Genomic DNA, 22,447 nt, shown 5'->3' with positions numbered 1-22,447 from the left:
CCTAACCGCCTCTGCCTTGGCCCTGCCACCATGGCTTTGTCCGGAAGGACGTCCAGAAGGTTTCTCGGTCTAATTAGCATATTACCCTTTTATTAGTATAGAGGTTTCTATCTCTTTCTCTCCCTTCCTTTCTGAAATCAATAAAAAGAAAAAATCCGGTAAAATACACTGGAAAAACCCCAGCTGTGCAGAGTTCATTAACAACTGTTTCCCGGGGTGGGTGCTGTGTCCCCTGGCCCCAGGTCTGGAAAGCATATGGTGTGCTTTGGTGCCATTGCAGCCTCAGCTTCCAAAATTCTACCTTCATCTGCCAACCTCACTTGGAAGCCTGCAGAAGAGAGGCAGGAATCCTGAGATGGGACATTTTACTAAAGCCTATCGATCCTTTGCGACTTCCGGTAGAGCAGAGAGGTGACCTGTGGTGGAGGCACTACCCCTGCTCCGCCACCGGCACCACCGGGGTGGCCTAGGCAGGCGGTAGCATCTCTGGGCTTCCTTATCTGGCAAAGAGGGAATGGTGTGCCCGCCTAATGGAGCTGCTGTGCCGGCTCATTAAGTTAACTGATGAGGAGCTTAGCACAGTGCCTGGCATATTAGTAAATGCTCAGTGGAGGGCGACCCCTGTGGCTGGGAGCAGAGAGTGTGGGATTCAGAATCAGATAGTGGCGACTCCTGCTCGGCTCCCTCCTGGCCCAGTTACTGGTGTTGGCTGAATTGTTTCCCCCAGAAAAGATTTGTTGAAGCCCTAACCCCCAGTGCCTGTCGGCGGGAGCTGACTTGGAACTAGGGTCTTTGCAGATGTAACCGCGTTCAGAGGGGCCTATTCTAGTATGTTTTCACAGGAAAGACATTCTGATACCATCGTTCCTAGAAAGGAAGTTCAATACCAGACCATCCTTGTCACAAGGGGAAACCTACCTGGATTTGGACTCAGAGCTGCTGGACTCCAAGTCCAGTGCTCCTTTCAGAGGTTTGGAGTAGAGAGGGGCCCCGGGTCGCAGAGGATGGGAGAAGGGGCACACCCATGGGGACTAGGGCGCAGCTCTCTGTCCTCCCAGACTCCTACAGGCCCCGATGGAAAAGGACCCCCACCCAACGATCTGAGTTTTGGAAAGCCAAGTGCTCCTAGGAAGGCCTCGGTCTTACCGAGATGAGGTCCCCTCTCTCTGCACTCTGCACCCCACCTCCCACTGCCCATCGCTTTCTGGCATTTGAGTGACTAAAGGTAGGGATGTTTCCCTTGGGAGTTCAGAGTTGCTCTGATGTCATCAGACCTGGTGGGACTGTCCCTCACGTGGGTGAGTCCCTGGAACTCTCAGAGCCTCTGCTCCCTCATCTGTAAAATGGGGGTGACCAGGCCTGCCTCGGAGGGCTTTCGTGGGGGTCACAAGGTTAACTGCGGGTTGACATTCAGCACCCAGTGCTGGGCACACAGACCACGTTGGGCGGAACGTGGCCTTGATTGTTAGCTGTGGGTTGGAAGAGCCCCCTCGGTGGTGACAGCTCTGCCTGGCGACGGTGGCCGAGAAGCCCTGTGCTTCGGTCTTCTGGTGGCACGGGGTGGGGGTGTCTGGGCCTCGCCACATTTAATTGATTGTAACATCGCATCCTGAACATGCTCTCCTGCACACCCTGCACCCCAAGAAGAGCCTTGGCCATGCTCCTGTGACTGTGTGTAATGCGTTCCCGGGGCCCAGCATGCAGCTTTGAAATTGGCTTACAATTTATCTGCAGTTCGGATAAAAACATTTTAATGACGGCGTGCGGCACCAACCCTCGGTGTCCCCCACGGGGCTCCCAAATGTCTTTCCCCACCACATAGCGGGGCTGTTACAGGCGTGAAATTACAGCCTCTCTCAAATTTTGATCTCTACCCAGAGGCCTCTGGAAACAGCGTGTTAGAATATGCTGGATGCACACTCGGCGAGGGCAGACTGGGAAGTCGGGCTCTGCAGCAGAACCGCTCGGAGCTGATGATGCACGTGGGGCCCTGGGCTGTGCCCGGCTCCCTGTCTCCCCACTGTCCTGGGGAGCTTCCCTTTGACCCCCAAATTAGCCAGGGGCGGGGCCATCTTGCACCACTGTTGGCTGCTATGGTCCTTAGCATCCCCTGGGGCACAAAGGAGACCCCACTGGCTAGGAGGCAGGGTCTGTGTGTGCGTGTGTGTGTGTGTGTGTGTGTGTGTGTGTGTGTGTGTGTGATGCAATGTCACAGACAGGCCACAACAATGAGGAGATTTTAATGTCTGAAACCTGCCTTGACATATATTTAAAGGAGCCATGGAGGTGGAGGAGAGGGAGGCACAACTTTTCTCCTAATTGTGCCTGCTTTTTGCTGACATGATTATGATTGGCTGAGACTGCAAGAGACACTATTTACTGGGCGCTGGAAATTGGCCTGAGCTCAGAGCATTCTGTTCTGTGGATTATCTCAGTTAACCCTCCCACCCTTGGCCAAGCCCCTCCGTTCTCTGAGCCCGGGTCTGCGCAGTGGGCACAGTACAGTGCCTGCCTGGCAGCTGGCGTGGCCGCTGAATTACGGGACGTACTGTACAGAAACTTCCTCATGCTGCACCCCCTCCCCCGCCAGCCCTCCCCTCCCCCCCAGCCCTCCCCTCCCCCCAGCCCTCCCCTCTCCCCCAGCCCTCCCCTTCCTCTCCCTCCCCCTCCCAGCCAGTGCTGAGCCAGGAGGCTGTGCCTCCTCCTGCCTTGCTGGAGGCCAGAGCGCTCCACATGCAGCCTCCATGGGAATCAATGTCCTCCTGGAGGTCTGGCCTTTGGAGGTTTTCAATTTCCCCAGAAGCTGCGGCTTTCCATGGTGCCTTTATGCTTCCATTGATTGCCACATCCCGCAAGCTTTGTTTCCCTGATAAATACCATTTGATAAGAAAATGGGGGAACACTGGAGCCTGGAGCTGAGACCACGTCCGGCCCTAGAGTTCTGGAGGCAGGATCCGAGCATGTTCCTGGCACGTACATCTGTGCTGAAGGGGCTTCGGCCACCACTGGGAGCAAGGCCCTTGTTTTTACAAATGGGGAAATTAGGGGAGGGGGGTGGACACAGGCAGCCAGAGACAGGCCTGAGCATTAGCATCCCCACTTTGCAGATTAGAAATGGAGGCACAGAGCCAGCCCCAGAACCCAGGAGCCCCGACATCCAGTCCAATGTGCTTTCTACTTGGTTCCTTAATGCGCAAAGGATCGGGAGGTCCAGGGAGGGGCATGCGGCCGGGTCAGAATCATTCTTTCTGCAGCAGGTGTGCGTCCCGCTGGGCCGATGTCTCAGACCCCCCGGAGGCTCCTGGGTTGTCCTCCCTGAGGAGCGCCATCCACTGCACTTCCCCACGGGTGTTTCTATGAACATGGCTCTCGGCTTCAGCTCGCAGCTGCTCCCACAGTGCCCTGTCCCTCCCTCCCTGAGTTCTCACTGGCTTACAGAGCCTGAGTCTGCGTGGTCCATGAGGATCCATTCGTCCTGCATCCCGCCCCATCTAACAGGAGGGACAACTGAGACCCAGAGTCTGCGACAGCCCGCTGACCTGTGGGAGGCTGACTACTCCCTCACTTCCTCATTTGTGCCCATCAACGTGTCAGAGCCCCTCCAAGGTGCCCGGCCCGTGAGGACCTGGGCTGGTAGAAGAAGGGGGTCCAGAGAGGAAATCCTCAGTGGCAAGGACACACCGGTCACACCTCAAGGTTGAGGGTGGGAAAGGAGAGGGCCCGCTGCCAGCACAACAGGCATTTTAGCAGGTGGTGCCCGGGACAGCCCCTCGGTGCACATGCACGTGAGCGCGCACACCCAGGCACTCACATGCACACACATGTACACATGTGTGTGCACATACACGTACACATGTGTGTGCACATACACACAGCTCTTCACTGGGATGCCGGGGCCAAGGCCCTGCACTCACCCATGACGTTGAGGAAGATGTTGCCCGATGCCAGGACCACCTTCTCTCTCGTGGCGCGGTCGTAGATGCCCACGTGGCACTCGTAGGGACCATTGTCCGAGACGCGGACCTCGGGGAGCCTGGGGGAGGCAGAGCAGCAGGGTGAGGGCCCGTGATCCGGGGCTGAAAGGCACCACCCCCAAGCCCCATTGTTCAGCCTTTGCTGAGCAAACGCTCCTGGATCAAGCGCACGCCTGCTGGGCTGAGAGGACGAGCCACATTTATGGAACGCCGACTGTATGCGGCCTGTGCTCAGTGCTTCAGAGGGCAGGGGTGAGGCTGTGTTCAGCCGAATTAAATCTGTGCTCCTTTTGGCTTCATGAACTGGACAGAAGTGGTGCCCACCCCGAGGGGGCCTGGGGATGCCATGGGCCCGGAGGCACCTGGTGTGTGGCACAGGCTCAGAACTGTGACCGAGCGCATCCCCTCCGTGGCCGCCCTGCATGCACGGATCGTCATTCCCATTTCATAAACGTGGAAACTGAGGCTCTAAAAGGGACACAGTGGCTAATACGAGCTAAGGTGGGAATCTGAACGCTGCCTTACTGCCACTTTATGCCCAGATCTGGGGATTGGAGAAGAAACGCAGTAAAATTCTTGTCTTCAAGGAGCCCCCGCCCCCGTGGACAAGGAGGCAGGGCAGCTGATCATCGCTCCCAATCACATGGGAAAGGGTGGGCCTATTGAGCACAGAGGGAGCAGCGGCTTCTGCCCCAGGTCGTCAGGAGGGCCTCTCGGAGGAGGTGACCCATGGGGACAGGAGAGACCCATTCAAACCTTACTCCTCTAACAGTCCCGAGAGTAAATATTTTAGGCTTTGTTGCTTTTACAGTCTCTGTCCGTGGCAGTAGTTCTCAACCTTTCTAATGCCCTGACCCTTTAATACAGTCCCTCATGTTGTGGTGACCCCCAACCATAAAATTATTTTCGTTGCTACTTCATAACTGTAATTTTGCTACTGTTATGAATTGTAATGTAAATATCTGTGTTTTCCAATGGTCTTAGGCGACCCTGCTTGCGGTTCTCAACCTGTGGGTCACGACCTGTGGGTTGAGAACCACTGTGGTAGAGCCTAAGACCATCGGAAAACACAGATATTTACATTACGATTCATTAACAGTAGCAAAATTACAGTTATGAAGTAGCAACGAAAATAATTTTATGGTTGGGGGTCACCACAACATGAGGGACTGTATGAAAGGGTCGCGGCATTAAAAAGGTTGAGAACCACTGGTGTAGAGTAAAAGCAGCTACAGACAGGGCCTGGGCAAATCAGTGTGGCTGTGTTCCAATAAAACTTTATTTATTCCCATTGCCATTTGAATTTCAAATACTTTCTTGTGCCCTGAAATCTTCCGTTTTTACTATTTCCCATCATTGGAAAAAAAAAAAAAGTAAAATACATTCTAGTTCACAGGCTGTTAAAAAACAATAACAGCTGGATTTGGCCCACAGGCTGTAGTTTGATGATCCTTGTTCTAGAATCTAGATCAGGGGTCCTCAAACTTTTTAAACAGGGGGCCAGTTCACTGTCCCTCAGACCGTTGGAGGGCCGGACTATAGTTTTTTTTAAAAAAAATTGAACAAATTCCTATGTGCACTGCAGGCCCGGGACGAGTCGGCTGCTAAGCAGGATAGGCAGCGGTACCCGGCGGGCCAGATAAATGTCCTCGGCGGGCCGCATGTGGCCTGCGGGTCGTGGTTTGAGGACCCCTGATTCTAGATCCTTCCTCAGGGTGTGCAGGTCAGACCATGCTAAGAATGGGTTGCTACGTGGTTCTTTCTCCCTATGGAAAATGCTGACAGGGCAGCTCTTTCCCCACTCCACAGGTTCCAGAGAGCCAAGTTCAATTCCTGCCCCTGCGACCTTATGTGAGTCCTGCCATCTCTCGCTGAGCCTCCGTTCTTTTATCTAAAGGATGGGGCTGATACTCCCCAGGACCTCAGTGAGGATTAAACTAGACGCAGTCCGGCCAGACCTCTGTTAGGCATGAAAGTGGCATTGAGTGGAGAGGCACGGTCCCCCACCATCCTTCATCCTGAGATGCCCTGAGAGCTTGACCTGCAGTTAGAGGCCACGCAGCGGCTGCATCAGGAAATCTGCGTGTCCTCCAGCCAATTCCAACCTTATCTGGGTCCAGTCACGCAGCCAAAAGGGAGTCTATGCTGGCCACAGCTTAGAAGTGGGGTCACGTGATTGGCTCTTAGAGGTGCTCATGCTGCAGCAGGAAAGTGGGGGGAGAAGCTCATACTTACAAACGCCTAGTAAATGCGGAGCGGAGCGCGGCGCCCTTCCCACCAAACTGGCCCCACAGTCCTGAGGGAGACACCCTCTGGGGAGGGCGTGGGGAGGGCAGTGGCTAAGAGCACAGGCTCGGGGTGTCCATCCCAGCCCTGCCACCCTGAGAAGGGAGGCTCCTCAGTCCAGTTCTTCGCTCCCACCCGTCGCGGACACATTTTCCACGGTTCCGCTAAGCCTCTCTCTCTCTCCCCCATCTGCTTCTGCTGAGCAATCTGACCTCAGATTTACGCCTTCCTCCTCTTGCTTCTGCTGTATCCCCTGTTTTTGTCTTCCAGCTCCACTTCCTGTGATTCACTGTCTCCCCTCCCTCCCCCTCGCCACCCCACACCTGGGCCCCAGCCTGGATTGCCATGGCTGCTGTCTCATTGAGCGGATCCAGCCCCTCTGTAGCTCCCCTTCCTCCCACCACCCAGCCCGCATTAGCATAAACAAACACCTTCATTTACATAGAATATACAGAGGTTGACATCTGGTCCACCGACTGTCATGAAAGACTTAAAGAACTGGGAGCTTTTCATCAGGGAAACTTTGTGGGGGCTGCTGCCTCCCTCTCCCTCCTGCCGGGCTCTCAGAAACAGCGGGGAGCTCTCTCCCCTCCGGGAAGTGTTTTCTTTGTTTGTAACTCAGCTAGACCAGAAAAAAAAATGGCCTCCCCACAGGGGCACTGTTGACAGTGACAGTCACCTCAAGTGACATGTTTAGGCGACACTCATAGGTGTCAGGGATCGAGGCTACCTGCCCAAGTGACTGTGTGGGTGACAGGTGTGCAGGTGACATGCTCCGGTGCCTGCTCTGCAAAGACACCGGCTCGGAGGACCCGTGTGGCTGGAAGCCACCCAGATGATGTAATCAGATGGTAATGACATGGTCGACACGCCGGGGGGACTGTTCAGGTAGCCGCCACATAGGTGATCTACGCAGATGTGTTTATGTGCTAGCGACACAGGTGACATGTTTAGGCAATCGCTACACTGATGACATGCTCAGGCGACAGTAACATAAGCAATATGTTTGAGTGACACGTATGGATGACATGACGCAGATGGTATAGAAGACAGCTCAGGGGACACCTGGGGGGTGCTGTATGAGGAAGGCAGCATCTCACACAGATGCTCTCCCGCCTCAGATGGTCGCTCTCCTGGTTTCCCTAGCCCCACAAATGATCCAAGTCTCACCCTGGGCTCCATCCTTCATCTCTCTCATTTCTCTCTCCCCAGGTACAGTCAGGGACCACACCCTCGGGTTCTGCCTCCTAAACAGATCCTGAGCTCTCCACTTCCCCCCACCTGCACTTCACGCCGCTGCTCACCGGGACAGGGAGGTGGGCAGATACCGGCTTTCTGCCCCTGCCCCTCTCCCTCCTGATCTGTTCTCCAGGCAGCACCCCAAGTGTCTCAAATGCAAATGGCATTCATGGTGCTGCCCTACCCATCGCCCTGCAAAGGCTTCTCTCTGCTCCAGGATGAAGACCAGGATCCTGATCTTGGCCAAGAAGGGCTGCACACGCGGTCTCCGGCCACACCTCAGCCTCCCCTTCGTCAGCTACAGGGGTTTCTTTCCATCACTCCTGGGTGCCAAGTTCCTTTTCTAAAACGTACACTTTTTATTTCAGAATTATCTTAGGGTTACAGAAAAACTGCACAGAAACTAGAGAGCTCCCCACACCCTCGCCAATTTCTCCCGCTGTTGGCACCTCACACGAGCACGGTGCCATCGTCAGAGTAGGAGACCCACGCTGACATGTCACTGCTAACTCAACTCCAGATTTTACCCGGATGCCACCAGCTTCTCCTTTTTCTGCCCCAGAATCCCATCAGGGTCCCTCAGAGGTGACACTCACAGGTGACTTTAGCCACGTTCCCTTTTTGATTCAGCACGTTTGCTGACAACATTCTCTTTTCCTGAGAAGATGGCATTTTCTTCTCCTGGCACAGCCTTCAAGTTACAAAGCAGCAGCCAGTTCTTAGTGACCTCCTGGACGGGGAGGGTGCGGCTGACTGATGGCATCGATGGCCAGGATGGGCAGCCTCCCTTATCCCTGCCTCTTGCCATGTGCCGTTGCAGTTCCCCTTGTCTAGGGGTGGAGTCTCTTTCCCCTGCGTGGCCCTGCAACTTGTTTTGACCAACAATATGTGGTGAAAATGATGACATGCAAAATCTAAGCCTAAGTCTCAAAAGAACACCCCCCCCCCACTTTCTCCCTTTCTCTGCCCCGAGAACAAGCCTCTGAAGGAAGATGAGGGCACATGGAGAGAGGCCTCATTGACCCAGCCCTTCCAGTTAAGGCCACATTCAGGAATGTGCCTAGCCAAGCCCTAGCCTCGTGAGCAATAATACATGGTTGTCACTTTAAACCATCCAAGTTTGGGACCGCTTGTTATGCAGCAATAGCTAACTGATACAGCAGGTCTCCCCATACCTCTCCTTAGTAGTATTTGTCTAAATTGTAACTTAACCGGGTATGTTGTGACTCTCGAATGTCCTCCCCTCCTGGCCATGCTCAGTAAGCTCCATGAAGGCAGGGTCTGCATCCATCTGGTTTACCAGTGTATCCAGGCCTTGCACAGTGCTCACCATCATGGTAGGTCCTCGATCCATATTTGTTACATGGGTGGGTGGTGGCTGTAGTGTGAGCATGGAGAACCCTGCCTCCCCCTGTGCAGAAACCAGGCCCAGCCCCTCCCCACCCCAGGCAGATTCTAGTTCTTATCTTCAGATCCAGGCGCCGCCAAGCCACAGCTTTGATTTGGATCAATCCGCCTCGGTGCCTCATCTGAGCTTGTGCCTTCAGCGTTATCCTTCCAAAGTGGATTAAGCAGCCCAGAGACCCCTTTTCCCCAGACTTGAGTGGCATTGATCTGCATGCGGAATAGAAGGCCTTCACAGATAGCAGGGCCCCGAGGGGGCTGGGGAGGAGGCCTACTCTCATCAGCAATGGGCTGCGATCAATAAACTATTAATAACGGCAAATGTTTCTGGCGAGATCAGTGTAATGCAGGTTAGTGGCTGGAGTTTACCAACACTGACAGCGGCTCTGAAGGGCGAGTAATTGTGGTTTTGAAAAGCTGGGCTCAGAGATAGCGGGGACCCCACTGGCTCTCTTCGTGGCCCCTGTGGCTCAGCTGAGGCCATGCCAGGGCTGGTCACGGGGGCTTCTGCCAGGCCTGGGGTCAGGGCTGTGGGCTGCCCACCTTTGGCACAAGCATGTATACCTACTGGGTGCCATGCCCCATGCTGAGCCTTGGTGGAGGTGGATGCATAGCTACTGAGGATTTGATTCCTGCCTCCATGCCTTTGCCCAGGCTGTTACCTCTGCTTGGACCACTTTTCCTTGCTGTCTACATGGCATGCCTCTAGCCATCTTTCAAAGCCTATCTGTGATCCCACCCCATCCGACAGTTGAGAAGATTCTATGGAATGATTCAAGGACTTAGCTCAGAGCTGGTGTGGCATGAGAGTCAATGGAATCACATAAGCGGTCTGTAAGCTCTACATTCAGATGCCACCTCTGCCAGGCAGGCTGCCCTGATTGCCCACCCCTGTGCAAAGAGAGTTCCTCTCCACCTCCCCAGGCTGCATCTCACTGCATTGTTAACCCATCTGTCTCTCCTCCTAGGGAAGCATACGAGCCCCTTGTCTGTGAGCCTGGTCACCTGGTAGGTGCTCGGGCATACCCACTGAGTGAATGAGGGCAGTGGGAGCAGCCTAAGCCTGGTTATGCTGTTAGGCACCTGGGCCCTGGGCCCAACCAGCTGTGTGTGGTTGGATGAAGTCCTTTGGTTTCTCTGAGCTTTGCTTTCTCTATCTGATAAACGGGTATACTCACCTTGTGGGATGACAGCTTTTGGGGGAATGCTGATATTTATAATGAGAGGCTTTGTATAGCAAGCATGTTACCCTATCTCACTGGATCCTTGACACCACCCTATTCTATGACACGGTATATAAGTTATGCTCTAATAGGCATTCTGTAGCGATAATAATATTATTATGCTTATTGTATGGATGAGGAAACTGAGGCACCCAGAACAGGTAACATGACTGAGGTCACAGAGTGAGTAGGTGGTGCCATTGCTTAAAACCAAGCCCGGTGGAGGCCAGACCCACACACTGTCTTCGGAGCCCCTCTCCCACGCTGCTCCTGCCACCCTCCTGTATGTACCTGCCACCCTCCTGTATGTACCTGCCACCCTCCTGTACCTGCCACCCTCCTGTACCTGCCACCCTCCTGTATGTACCAGCCACCCTCCTGTACCTGCCACCCTCCTGTACCTGCCATCCTCCTGTACCTGCCACCCTCCTGTATGTACCTGCCACCCTCCTGTACCTGCCACCCTCCTGTACCTGCCATCCTCCTGTACCTGCCACCCTCCTGTACCTGCCACCTCCTGTATGTACCTGCCACCCTCCTGTACCTGCCACGCTCCTGTATGTACCTGCCACCCTCCTGTATGTACCTGCCACCCTCCTGTATATACCTGCCACCCTCCTGTATGTACCTGCCACCCTCCTGTACCTGCCATCCTCCTGTACCTGCCACCCTCCTGTACCTGCCACCCTCCTGTATCTGCCACCCTCCTATACCTGCCACCCTCCTGTACCTGCCATCCTCCTGTACCTGCCACCCTCCTGTACCTGCCACCCTCCTGTATATACCTGCCACCCTCCTGTATATACCTGCCACCCTCCTGTACCTGCCACCCTCCTGTACCTGCCACCCTCCTGTATATACCTGCCACCCTCCTGTATGTACCTGCCACCCTCCTGTACCTGCCACCCTCCTGTATATACCTGCCACCCTCCTGTATATACCTGCCACCCTCCTGTATGTACCTGCCACCCTCCTGTACCTGCCACCCTCCTGTACCTGCCACCCTCTTGTATGTACCTGCCACCCTCCTATACCTGCCACCCTCCTGTATGCACCTGCCACCCTCCTGTACCTGCCACCCTCCTGTACCTGCCACCATCCTGTACCTGCCACCCTCCTGTACCTGCCACCCTCCTGTACCTGCCACCCTCCTGTATGTACCTGCCACCCTCCTGTACCTGCCATCCTCCTGTATGTACCTGCCACCCTCCTGTACCTGCCATCCTCCTGTATGTACCTGCCACCCTCCTGTAACTGCCACCCTCCTGTACCTGCCACCATCCTGTACCTGCCACCCTCCTGTATGTACCTGCCATCCTCCTGTATGTACCTGCCACCCTCCTGTACCTGCCACCCTCCTGTACCTGCCACCCTCCTGTACCTGCCACCCTCTTGTACCTGCCACCCTCCTGTATGTACCTGCCACCCTCTTGTATGTACCTGCCACCCTCCTGTACCTGCCATCCTCCTGTATGTACCTGCCATCCTCCTGTATGTACCTGCCACCCTCCTGTACCTGCCACCCTCCTGTATGTACCTGCCATCCTCCTGTATGTACCTGCCACCCTCCTGTACCTGCCATCCTCCTGTATGTACCTGCCATCCTCCTGTATGTACCTGCCATCCTCCTGTATGTACCTGCCATCCTCCTGTACCTGCCACCCTCCTGTATGTACCTGCCATCCTCCTGTATGTACCTGCCACCCTCCTGTACCTGCCACCCTCCTGTATGTACCTGCCATCCTCCTGTATGTACCTGCCACCCTCCTGTACCTGCCACCCTCCTGTACCTGCCACCCTCCTGTACCTGCCACCCTCCTGTATGTACCTGCCATCCTCCTGTACCTGCCACCCTCCTGTATGTACCTGCCATCCTCCTGTATGTACCTGCCACCCTCCTGTACCTGCCACCCTCCTGTATGTACCTGCCATCCTCCTGTATGTACCTGCCACCCTCCTGTACCTGCCACCCTCCTGTATGTACCTGCCATCCTCCTGTATGTACCTGCCACCCTCCTGTACCTGCCACCCTCCTGTACCTGCCACCCTCCTGTACCTGCCACCCTCCTGTACCTGCCACCCTCCTGTACCTGCCATCCTCCTGTATGTACCTGCCACCCTCCTGTACCTGCCACCCTCCTGTACCTGCCATCCTCCTGTATGTACCTGCCATCCTCCTGTATGTACCTGCCACCCTCCTGTACCTGCCACCCTCCTGTACCTGCCACCCTCCTATACCTGCCACCCTCCTGTACCTGCCACCCTCCTGTATGTACCTGCCATCCTCCTGTATGTACCTGCCACCCTCCTGTACCTGCCACCCTCCTATACCTGCCACCCTCCTGTACCTGCCACCCTCCTGTATGTACCTGCCATCCTCCTGTATGTACCTGCCATCCTCCTGTATGTACCTGCCACCCTCCTGTACCTGCCATCCTCCTGTACCTGCCACCCTCCTGTACCTGCCACCCTCCTGTATGTACCTGCCATCCTCCTGTATGTACCTGCCACCCTCCTGTACCTGCCACCCTCCTGTATGTACCTGCCATCCTCCTGTATGTACCTGCCACCCTCCTGTACCTGCCACCCTCCTGTATGTACCTGCCATCCTCCTGTATGTACCTGCCACCCTCCTGTACCTGCCACCCTCCTGTATGTACCTGCCATCCTCCTGTATGTACCTGCCACCCTCCTGTATGTACCTGCCACCCTCCTGTATGTACCTGCCATCCTCCTGTATGTACCTGCCACCCTCCTGTACCTGCCACCCTCCTGTACCTGCCACCCTCCTGTATGTACCTGCCATCCTCCTGTATGTACCTGCCACCCTCCTGTACCTGCCACCCTCCTGTACCTGCCACCCTCCTGTACCTGCCACCCTCCTGTATGTACCTGCCACCCTCCTGTACCTGCCACCCTGCTGTACCTGCCACCCTCCTGTACCTGCCACCCTCCTGTACCAGCCATTCATTCGAGCACTCTGGTTCCAGAGTTGACCTCCACTGCTCTTGAGCGCATTTCTATTCTGAGCCTCACCACCCCTCCAGGTAAGGAGAGCCATCTGCTTCCTCCCGCTGGGAGAAACAGGATGGGCTTTTATGTTCCTACTAGAGGCCCGGGGGGTCCCTCAGTCCAGCCTGCACCCTCTCGCAGTCTGGGAGCCCTCGGGGGATGTCCGACTGCTGCGGATTTGGGAGAGGCTCGTGCCTCCAACGCTGCGCTTGCCAGCTGTGAGCCTGGCTTCTGACTGAGCGGCGCTCCACCTGTGGGAGAGCACTGACCACCTGGGGGCAGCTCCTGCATTGAGCATCTGCCCCCTGGTGGTCAGTGTGCATCATAGCGACTGGTCGTTCCGCGGTTCGGTTGATTGGCATATTAGCCTTTTATTATATAGAAAATTCCCTTCCTCTGTGTCCGTCCAGTGGGCCCCTTTGTTCTGATGACTCGGGTTGGCTGAGCAAGTCATGCTCACATTCTCCAAACCCACATGACTTAACAGCCTTGGGTCAGCGTTCCTTTCCCAGCTCTGTCTTTCCACGGGGAAGAGTCCTCAATTCTCGTGGATCCAGATCGAGGGCTTGGGTGCAGAGGGGGTGCTGTGAGGACACAGGGGTGGATCTGTGAGTTACTCATCTTGTGCTGTTGGGGAATCAAGGACCAGCCGGTGACTTTGCTGGGAACTGAAGCTTAACGTGAGGAACATATGTAAATGCACTTAGAACAGAGCAGGCGTGCTATAGGCATTGTCAGTTTCGTCTTCCAACACTGTTAATGGATTAAAAATTCAAAACAAATGATTCAGTCCCTACTATGTATCAGGCGCTGTTTGGGGTATTGAGTATACAGCAGGGAAGAAGACAGGGCAATACTTTTAAAGAGCAAGAGGACGTTGGCCGGACATGAATTCAGTGGCCGCAGATTCAAGGTCAGAAGAAACACCACTCTCATCCTGCCCGTCTTAGGGGTAGTGCAATGTGTCAGGTTGGTTTGCCCGTACACTACTCATCTCCTGGCATCCCTGCCTTTGAAAAAATGTGCTTATTGCTTCCTTGAGGTATGACTGACAAACAACAAGTTGTGCATAAAGTTTACACATCTGTAGAGTTTCGACGTATGTGTACACCATTGCAACCACTGCCGCAGTCAAGATAATGAACACATCACCTCCCCAGAGTTTCCCTGGGTCCTTTTATAATCCCTCCTACCCCCACCCCCTGTAGATCACGTGTCCTAGGATTTCCTATCAATGACTCATAGAATGGGTACTCTTTCGTTTGGTTTCGTTCACTTATCATTACTGGGAGATTCATTCATGCCGTTGCCATGATCAATAGCTGGGCCCTCTCATGGCTGAGTAGCATCTCATGTTGCACCCACCCACTCCTGTGTCCCTGGCCCCGCTGCAGGTGGAGGCGTGGGCTGCCCCCTCTGTGTGGGGGGATGACAAACAGCAGTGCTCTGAGCCTGTGGGGACAGTCTTGGTGTGGACACATGCTTTCATTGCTCTTGGTAAATACCGAAGAGGGGGAGGCTGGGCGTAGGTTTAACTTTATAAGACGCTGTCCAACTGTTGCTAAAGGGATTGTGTGAGGGCAGCCTTTTATGAGTTTTTGTCTCTCACACACAGGGCTCGGGCCTCCCACCCACCCACTCCTTCTCAGTCAAGTGCTGCCCCCCTCCCCCCCCACTTTGCAGTGAGCTTTAACCCCAAATAACAAGGCCTGTTGGAACTGTGGGTGCAGTAGGGATAAGAAGGCTCGGCAGGAGGGTGGGGGCTACGGGATTTCTCTAAGTCAGCGATTTTCAACCTTTTTTATCTCATGGCACACATAAACCAATGACTAAAATTCTGCAGCACACCAAAAATATATATGTTGTGTTTTTTTTTTTTTTTGCCTAACTGACAAAAGAAATAGGTGTAATTTGGATTCATTCACACCGAGGGCTGTTGTGGCGGCTGTTGTCATTTTTTTTTTTTTAATTTGACAGTCTGAGAGAAAAGAGGTCAGTGCCCCTGACTGAACAGTCAGATACTGCACGTTTTAAAAATTCTCGCGGCACACCCGCTGAAAATCGCTGCTCCGAGAGAAGAGTGCGCGTGACAGCTGAGGGCAGGGATTTAGACCCTCTTTCCTTCCCATCCTCTCTCGAAGGAGGGCGGGCTGTGGGACAAGTGACGCGTGGACACCGCCTTCCCTCCACTCCACTGCCTCTGCTCTGCCTGAAGTCCCCCCTGTTGTTTGCACTTTGCCACTTCTCCTGGCCTGGGTCTCTCCTGTCCGTCCTCCCTCCACCCTGCCGCCAGCGTGACCGTGAGTCTGGCCCGTCCTTTTCCAGCTTAAAACCTTCCCTTCCCCTGATGCCCACACGCTGGAGAGTTAAGCCTAAACTCAGTCTGATTTCAAGACCTTCCCAGATCTGGTCCTGACCCAAAAAGGAGTAAGGGAGGGAGGGAGAAGAGGGGCAGGGAAGGGAGAGGGAGGGAGGGAGGGAGGGAGGGAGGGAGGGAGGGAGGGAGGGAGGGAGGGAGGGAGGAAGGGAAGGGTGTGTGGCCTCACATCTCTTGTGAAATAAAGCAGTGGAATCAGAAGGCTTGTCAGGACCAAACTTTTATAATCCACCCTATTTAGAAGGCATTTTGTGATTCAAACATCTTCATTTATATACATAGTATCTCATTCTGGGCTAATGGAGGAGATTCAGGTAGCGATTGGTCCTTTGAGGCACTGCTTTAATGAAGAGACTAGAGAGCCTTTTCATTTGTATAACCATTGTTTGCATGGAAACGGAGCTTCTAAGGGGCCAGGAAATAGTTCATTCTTGCAAGTAGGTTAAACACACCCCCTGCAATCTTATTAGCTCAGTGCCTGCTCAGCGCTGCTCCCCCTCATCCCCGCTGGAGAGCTCTCAAGTGGGAAATAATGAAGTTTTACTGTTTGCCATGCTTCCCCGATTGTCTGCACATCCTCCGAGGCCTGGCCCTTGTTTCTCCCTCCCTCAGACACCTGCTCACGCTCCAAGTCCAGGGTCACGCCCCTGGATGCTGGGGCCACACATACAGAGTGCCACAGGGCAAAGGTCAGGTATGGGTGCTGTTGGGATGTTTGCTACTGAGACACTTGAAATAGGGTCGCTGCTCTCTGGATAAACGGGGGTGGGTGGGTGCTGAGGTTCCTGCCCCTCCTCCTCTCACCCATTACAGTTCGCAGAGCCTGGCTGGGAGCCGCTTGTTCTGCCCACTGGCCCAGGTGCGCACCTGCTCGGCCACCCCAGCTGCCCTCACTGCGTCCTGCTTTCCCCTCACAGACCCTGAGCAGCTGCATGGACCCATGAGAAATGGACCAGGTACTGGGGTGGCATCTGTGGCAACTGGCAGATCAGGGAAAGCAGGTGGGGACAGGCGAGAAAGGGCCTTGTCTGGACCTAGACTTATCTTGGGATGGGATCCTCTGTAGGAGACCCTGGGAGGGGACGGGAGAGCAAAGCGTGGCTCAAACTTGAATCTGAGGCAACTGGGGAACGAAGCATGGCTCACACCAAGGAGTACCCATCCTTTGATCCATTGATATGAAATCCTTGGGGATCTGGTTCAAATGCAGATGCTGGTAGGGCTGGGTGGGGCCCGAGAGTTCCTAACAAGCTCTCAGGTGGCCCCGCTCTAAGTCTCAAGCCTCCAGCCCTTCTCCCTTCCCCATGGGTCCAACCACCTGTTTGACCTCCCTCTTCCCCACCAGACACACTGGGTGGTCCCCTCCCATTGGCTTCACCTAGAGCTTGGTCTGACTCAGGGTGCGTCCCTGGTGAGAGCGGTGCAATGGAGAGTATCTGAGAATAGATTTTGCAGCTTTGAACGAGCCCTCTGAACCACCAGGGGCTGCCACAAAGCCGGCCGCACACAAACCGCGCTTCCCCCGTTCTCCCTCTGCACCAACTTCATGCTGATCCTGCCCCCTGGGCCCCACCCTGCACCTGTCCTCCACCTTCTGAAATCGATGGTGCATTCTCCATCTTTCCTGGCCTCCGGAGGTGGGTCTATGCTCCGGTTCACCCCAGACAGGGGACCCTAGACTTAGATCAAGAGCAAATGGTCTCCTTCTGCTTGGTGTGAACTGGGCTAAAGTCACCTGAATCGGTAAGACCTGAGCTACCCCTCGTCACTATATTCTCGAGGAAGCCACCTGTTCAACCCCACTGGCACAGCGACAGAACCGAGACCCAGAACCGAGTCCCTTGCCTCCTTATGGCCACTCCCTGGATTTTCTCCTCCGGCCAGGCCAGTCTTTTCCAGGAGCAGACTGGGCCCCGCCCCACCCAGACTCTTCCAGGAGCTTCCCCGGAGGAGTGGAGCCAGGGGGACTGTGCCAGCGGAGATGCTGGTGGAGAAAGGAAACTCCCGCTGAGCTAAGGACAGTCCTCCGGGCACAGGGTGCATGGAGAGTAGGCCAGTTCTCCTTAATACCAATCTCCCAGCCTAACCTGGTTTATCCAGGGCTTGCCTGGTTTGGGCACTGAAAGTTCCATGTCTCAGGGACTCTTCAGCTCCAGGCAGATGAGAATGGTTGGTCACTTACATTTAACAAATGAGAAAACTAAAGAGAGAGGAGTGACTGGCCATAGGCCAGACAGCAGTCAGGAGCCCATCAAGGATAAAGAGTGCCAGGTGACCCAGCGAGGGCTCTGGGAAATGGGCCAAGGACACCCCCTCTCCCCGGCAGGTGGTTTGAGGGCTGGTGATGGTGTTACAGAGCCCCTCACATGGGGAGGGGGCACAAAGCAGGTGCTCATTGAACTGCAACTGTGGTTGCTAGGAGCCGGAAGACTTAATAAAGTGGAGTCGCAAGAAGCCAGAAACATCTGGTGCTCTTCCCTCCACACAAAACTGGAGAGTTGGGGTCCAGCTTTTTCCAAGGGCCAAGCAGAAGGGCAGGCCGGACCCGCTCCATGGGCCTCGGAGCCCACAACTGGGGCCCCACCATCCTCCAGCCATCCCCCCAGGCTGGGGAGCCAGTCAAGGTCCAGCTAGTCTCACTGTGGCAGGCTTGCCTGGCTGGTATGGCTCAGTGGTTGAGCTCTGACCCAGGAACCAGGTCATGGTTCGATTCCTGGTCAGAGCACATGCCCGGGTTTCAGGCTTGATCCCCAGTGTGGGAGATGTGGGAGGCTGCTGATCAATGATACTCTCTCATCATTAATGTTTCTCTCTCTTTCTCACCCTCTCCCTTCCTCTCTGAAATCAATAAAAACATATTAAATAAATAAATAATAAATAAATAAATAAATAAATAAATAAACCAGTGACTAAAAAACGGTGAGAACCCTGAGCAGCACCATGAGAGGTGGACAGGCTGTCTCCATTTGGGGGGAGGGGGCCCAGGGAGGGGGGAGGGGAGCTCCAGGAAAAGGGGCTTGGGCAGCCAGAACACCTGCTTATTTAAGAAGCCCTCCTTCAGCACCAAGAGTTTTAGTGCCTTCTTCCCTCCGTGGTTTCACCGTTCTTTCCAGAAACTGCCTGGAGTCTTTTTTCAGGGGCCTTTAAAAAGCCATTAGCGTGATTTTTATCCCCCTTTCAGCCTGAAAACGGTTCCCATCACGAAACTGCTCAGTGGATGTGAAACACCGGTGGCTTCCAATCAAATTCAGGGCTGAGAGGGAGGGATAACGAAGACCCGTGGCAAAGGGGGGAGAAATTGCAGAACATGCCAGACGCTTCCTGCCCCGCCCTAGCTCCCCTCCCTTCAGCCATCCTTCCCTGCCCAGGGAGCCTTGAGCCATCTCAGGCCCCGACCCACCCAGACTCCGGATTGGCAGTGCCCCCCCTGAGCGTAGACATTATAATTAGGGTCCAACAGCGGCAGTCTCTGGCCAGCCCCTACTTACAGGGACAGGGGAGGATGAGGACCCAGGTGAGCCCCATTCTGTCCCTCTCACTTTTCCAAAGGACGGGGCCTGCTTCTCCGCGCGCCCCCCCCCCGCCCCCACCCACCCCCCCCCCCCCCCCGCTGCCTCCCCAGCTCCGCTCTCCTGCATTCTAGCGTTTCACTCACGCCCAGGGGACCTTCCTGCTGAACTGGAAGGTGGGGCGCTCATTCAGCCCAGCCCAGCCTCTGAGGACTGGGGCTCAGGCAGGTCACCCATGGCTCTGCACCAGGGCTGTCCGGAGCCTTTTCTGAGGCTCAAAGGAGGTCACTGTGGAGGCCCCCTCACTCCCACCCAGAGGGCTGCTTCAGAGATGGAGGTCACGCTTGCCCCGGGGCAAGTGGGGTAACCTGTTTCCAATGTGAGAAAACACCTCTCAGAAGTCAGATTTCTGTCTCCCAGCGATGACTTCCCAAAGAAGACAGCCTCGCCTGGAGGTCCTAGATCACCAGCCCAGGCAGTTAGGACCCAGACCCTGGATGGTGACAGATTTGGGGTCACTGGCCCCTACCGCTCTGGCCTCCTGGATGCCCAGTCACTGTGCCATCCATCCTGGCCCTTCCCACCCTGAGCCTCAGGCCCTGAATCCCACTCCTATCCCATCCCCCATCTCTCTCTGTTGACCCCACTCCCCTCACTCTCTGGCTCCCTGCCTCCTCCTCCCTTGCCCCTCCCATTCTGACCCCTTCCTCTCTTCTCTTCCTCCCATTCCTCCCCAGGCCTCTCTTCTCCAGTCTTTTACTGCTGCCATGGAAACCACTTTCTCTTCCACATCCTGATTGATCCATTTAGCCCCTCATGGTCAGTCTCCTCAACTCAGGGTCTGGTTGGGAGGCGGGAATGGGTGGGAGGGGCCAGGAGTTCAGGATGCTGCCTCTACCTCATGCCATCCCAGGCCCAGCAAGCACAGGGCGGGATTAGGGTATGTGGCCCCTGACAGAATGTGTGGTGGGGGACTGGAAACCAGGCAGCAGCTAAAGGAAACTCAGACCAGGAAGCGTGGCAGTGAGCCAACCAGAAGTGAGGCGGCAACGCTGAGGGCACGTGGCTTTGCCAGCTGCCCCCTCTCTATCTCTCGTGGCTGCTTTGCTCTTTAACAGGAATCTCTCTGTCTTTGCCTCTCTACATGGCAGTGAGTGAGAGTTGGCATCACGAATACCTCCAGCCCCTTGGAGCCAAGCCTGCCTTCAGCAGGAGAGGGGAGGCATGACAGGTGGCTGTCCCGGGGTTCCTGCACCTCCTGGCACCGCTGATCATTCTGATTTTGTGCAAGGCCAGAGTTAGGCCCCTGGACCAAGGGATTCTAGGGGACAGTATGTGCTTCCTTCCCCTCTGCATGTCAGTGGTTTACTGAGCACCTACTACGTGCAAGACCCTGTGTGAGTCACTATGAACACTGATCTCTTTCAAACCCCACAAAGCCATCTGTAATAATAAAAATGATAATCTATATTATATAAGGCTAAGTGACCGACCATCCATTCGTACAACCATCCGACTGACCGACCGGCCTGTACATATGACACGCACTGGCAATTTAAAAATAAACATTGCCTCGCACATGTGCAATACATATAAAGCTCTCGCTGGCGCCAATCGCATGCGTGTGTTTCAATCTGTCATTGTTGATCGTGAATTTGGTTGACACTTCTATTATAGAGAAAGGGCGAATAGCGATATTAAAATATTTCTTCTAATTAATTTCCTTTCAATGTGCACGAATCTGTGCACGGGGCCACTAGTTAATAATAATAAACAGCTTCCTGTGTATCAGACACTCTCAGCTAAAGCTATGGTTGAATGACCTGGGACAAGTTATTTAGTATCCGAGCCTCCGTGTCCCCATCTTTAAACTGAATCTTTACAATAATCCCATGAGGTAGGTATTTGTGTCATCACCCCAATTTCACAGATGAGGAAACTTAGGCACAGGATGTGGTTTAGAACCTGACAGTCCCTCAGCCAGAGAATGCCAGAGCTGGGGTTTGCACTCTGGCAGCTGGCCTCACAGTTGATGCCCTGAACCCCATACTCATTGCCTTTTGAGGTGGGAGTGGCCCGGGCTTCTGCAAGGTCTCCGGTCAGGGGCAGGATGGAAACCAAGTCCCGCGGAGTAAGAAGAGTGGTGGTAAAGGGGAAGCAGGAGGAGCGGGTGCTCTGAGGTCGGCCACGATCTCCACTCTGGGCCTCCTGCCCGCTGAAGTGACATGAGGCCCTGGGTGCCCCGCCTGGCTGTGCCTCTGGTGACCAACAGCAGATCTCTTCCACTGCAGCGACCACCTGTTCCCTAGACGCAAGCGCCAGCGTGCATCCATCACCTGGGTGCCCCTCGTGGGAGACCAGACCAGCCTGGGGCCAAGCCCTTCCACCACAGTTTGACAAAGGGATCAGAAAAGAGCTGAAAGAGATGGCTCTTGACCTTTAAAGAGCAGGCGGCGGGCCCGAGTGTTCCAATTCGGCGAAGCCTCCTCTGCCGGAGCCAGCCCGGCCCTCAGGTGTGCTGTCCATCAGCCCAGCTTTGTGCAGGAAGAGAATCGGGGGACATATCCTCAAAGTCTGAGCTGGCATTCTATCATTTAGTACCACTGACACTGCAACCACCCAGTGAGATCAAAATGACGAACCTTGTTGACCAGATTAGGAATCTGAGGCCCAGAGAGACCCAGCGATCTGTATGAGGCCCTGCAGCTAATGTGTGCAGAGCTGGGGCGGAGAGCCCAGGACTGTCTGGCTCCAGCAGCCCATCAGGAGGAAGAAACATCGAGAGTGGCCCAGAGCTCACTCCCTCTTTTGGGATGGGCCCGGGGCCGAGTCAGGGAAGGACCAATTCCCGGCTGGAGTAAAGCCCTAACACTCCCCACAGCCTGCAGCTGGGCCTGGGCCCCACAGGAGGCCTTTCCCAACCAGGTCAGCTGATGGGTGACCCAGGGCCGAACCTGATTCCCGCTGTTTCATCAAAGCCGAGCTAAAAATGGCCCTGCGTTGGCAGTGGAAAATTGAAACTCCCAGCTCCCTCTTAAGGCTCTTAAACAGGTCAGTCCACCAAAAAACCCAATCCTTCAATCTGGGTTCTCTTAAAAAGTAGGGCAGGCCAATTACGCTTTACTGTCCTGAGCTCCGTCGGCTGAGAGCAGGGAAGGTCAGGCCAGGGCGCCGGGGACTGCGAGCAGATGCGAGGCAGAGGAGCCAGCCAGCCTCTCCCATCAGCCTCTTTGTCAAAACAAAATTAAAACGCCTGGACTCCTGCTGGCACCGAGATCCCATCCAAGGTAATAGGTATTTATCTTCATGTGTTCGGCTTTGGGCTCGATGCCACGGGGACGTGAAAACTGGCAGATATCTCATTCTCTGCTCTGTCTCTCACACCTAGCACAGTGCCTGGCATGTGGATGACATTCAAGGAAT

The 22,447-nt window shown here is 54.9% G+C and overlaps 1 protein-coding gene across 1 annotated transcript in view; it reads right to left on the bottom strand.

Moving 5' to 3' along the window:
* IGSF21 (immunoglobin superfamily member 21) overlaps positions 1 to 22,447 on the bottom strand; it is a 209,911-nt gene that overhangs the window by 25,611 nt on the left and 161,853 nt on the right. The window contains exon 4 of the mRNA XM_080654871.1: positions 3,915 to 4,033. Within this exon, the coding sequence (XP_080510997.1) occupies positions 3,915 to 4,033 (119 nt within the window). The remainder of the gene's footprint in view (positions 1 to 3,914; positions 4,034 to 22,447) is intronic.

The sequence above is a fragment of the Plecotus auritus genome (assembly GCF_963455305.1).
Source record: "Plecotus auritus genome assembly, chromosome: 2".
Taxonomy (NCBI): Eukaryota; Metazoa; Chordata; class Mammalia; order Chiroptera; family Vespertilionidae; genus Plecotus; species Plecotus auritus.
The sequence above is the reverse complement of the archived record's forward strand: the minus strand, read 5'-3'. Positions and strand labels throughout refer to the sequence as shown.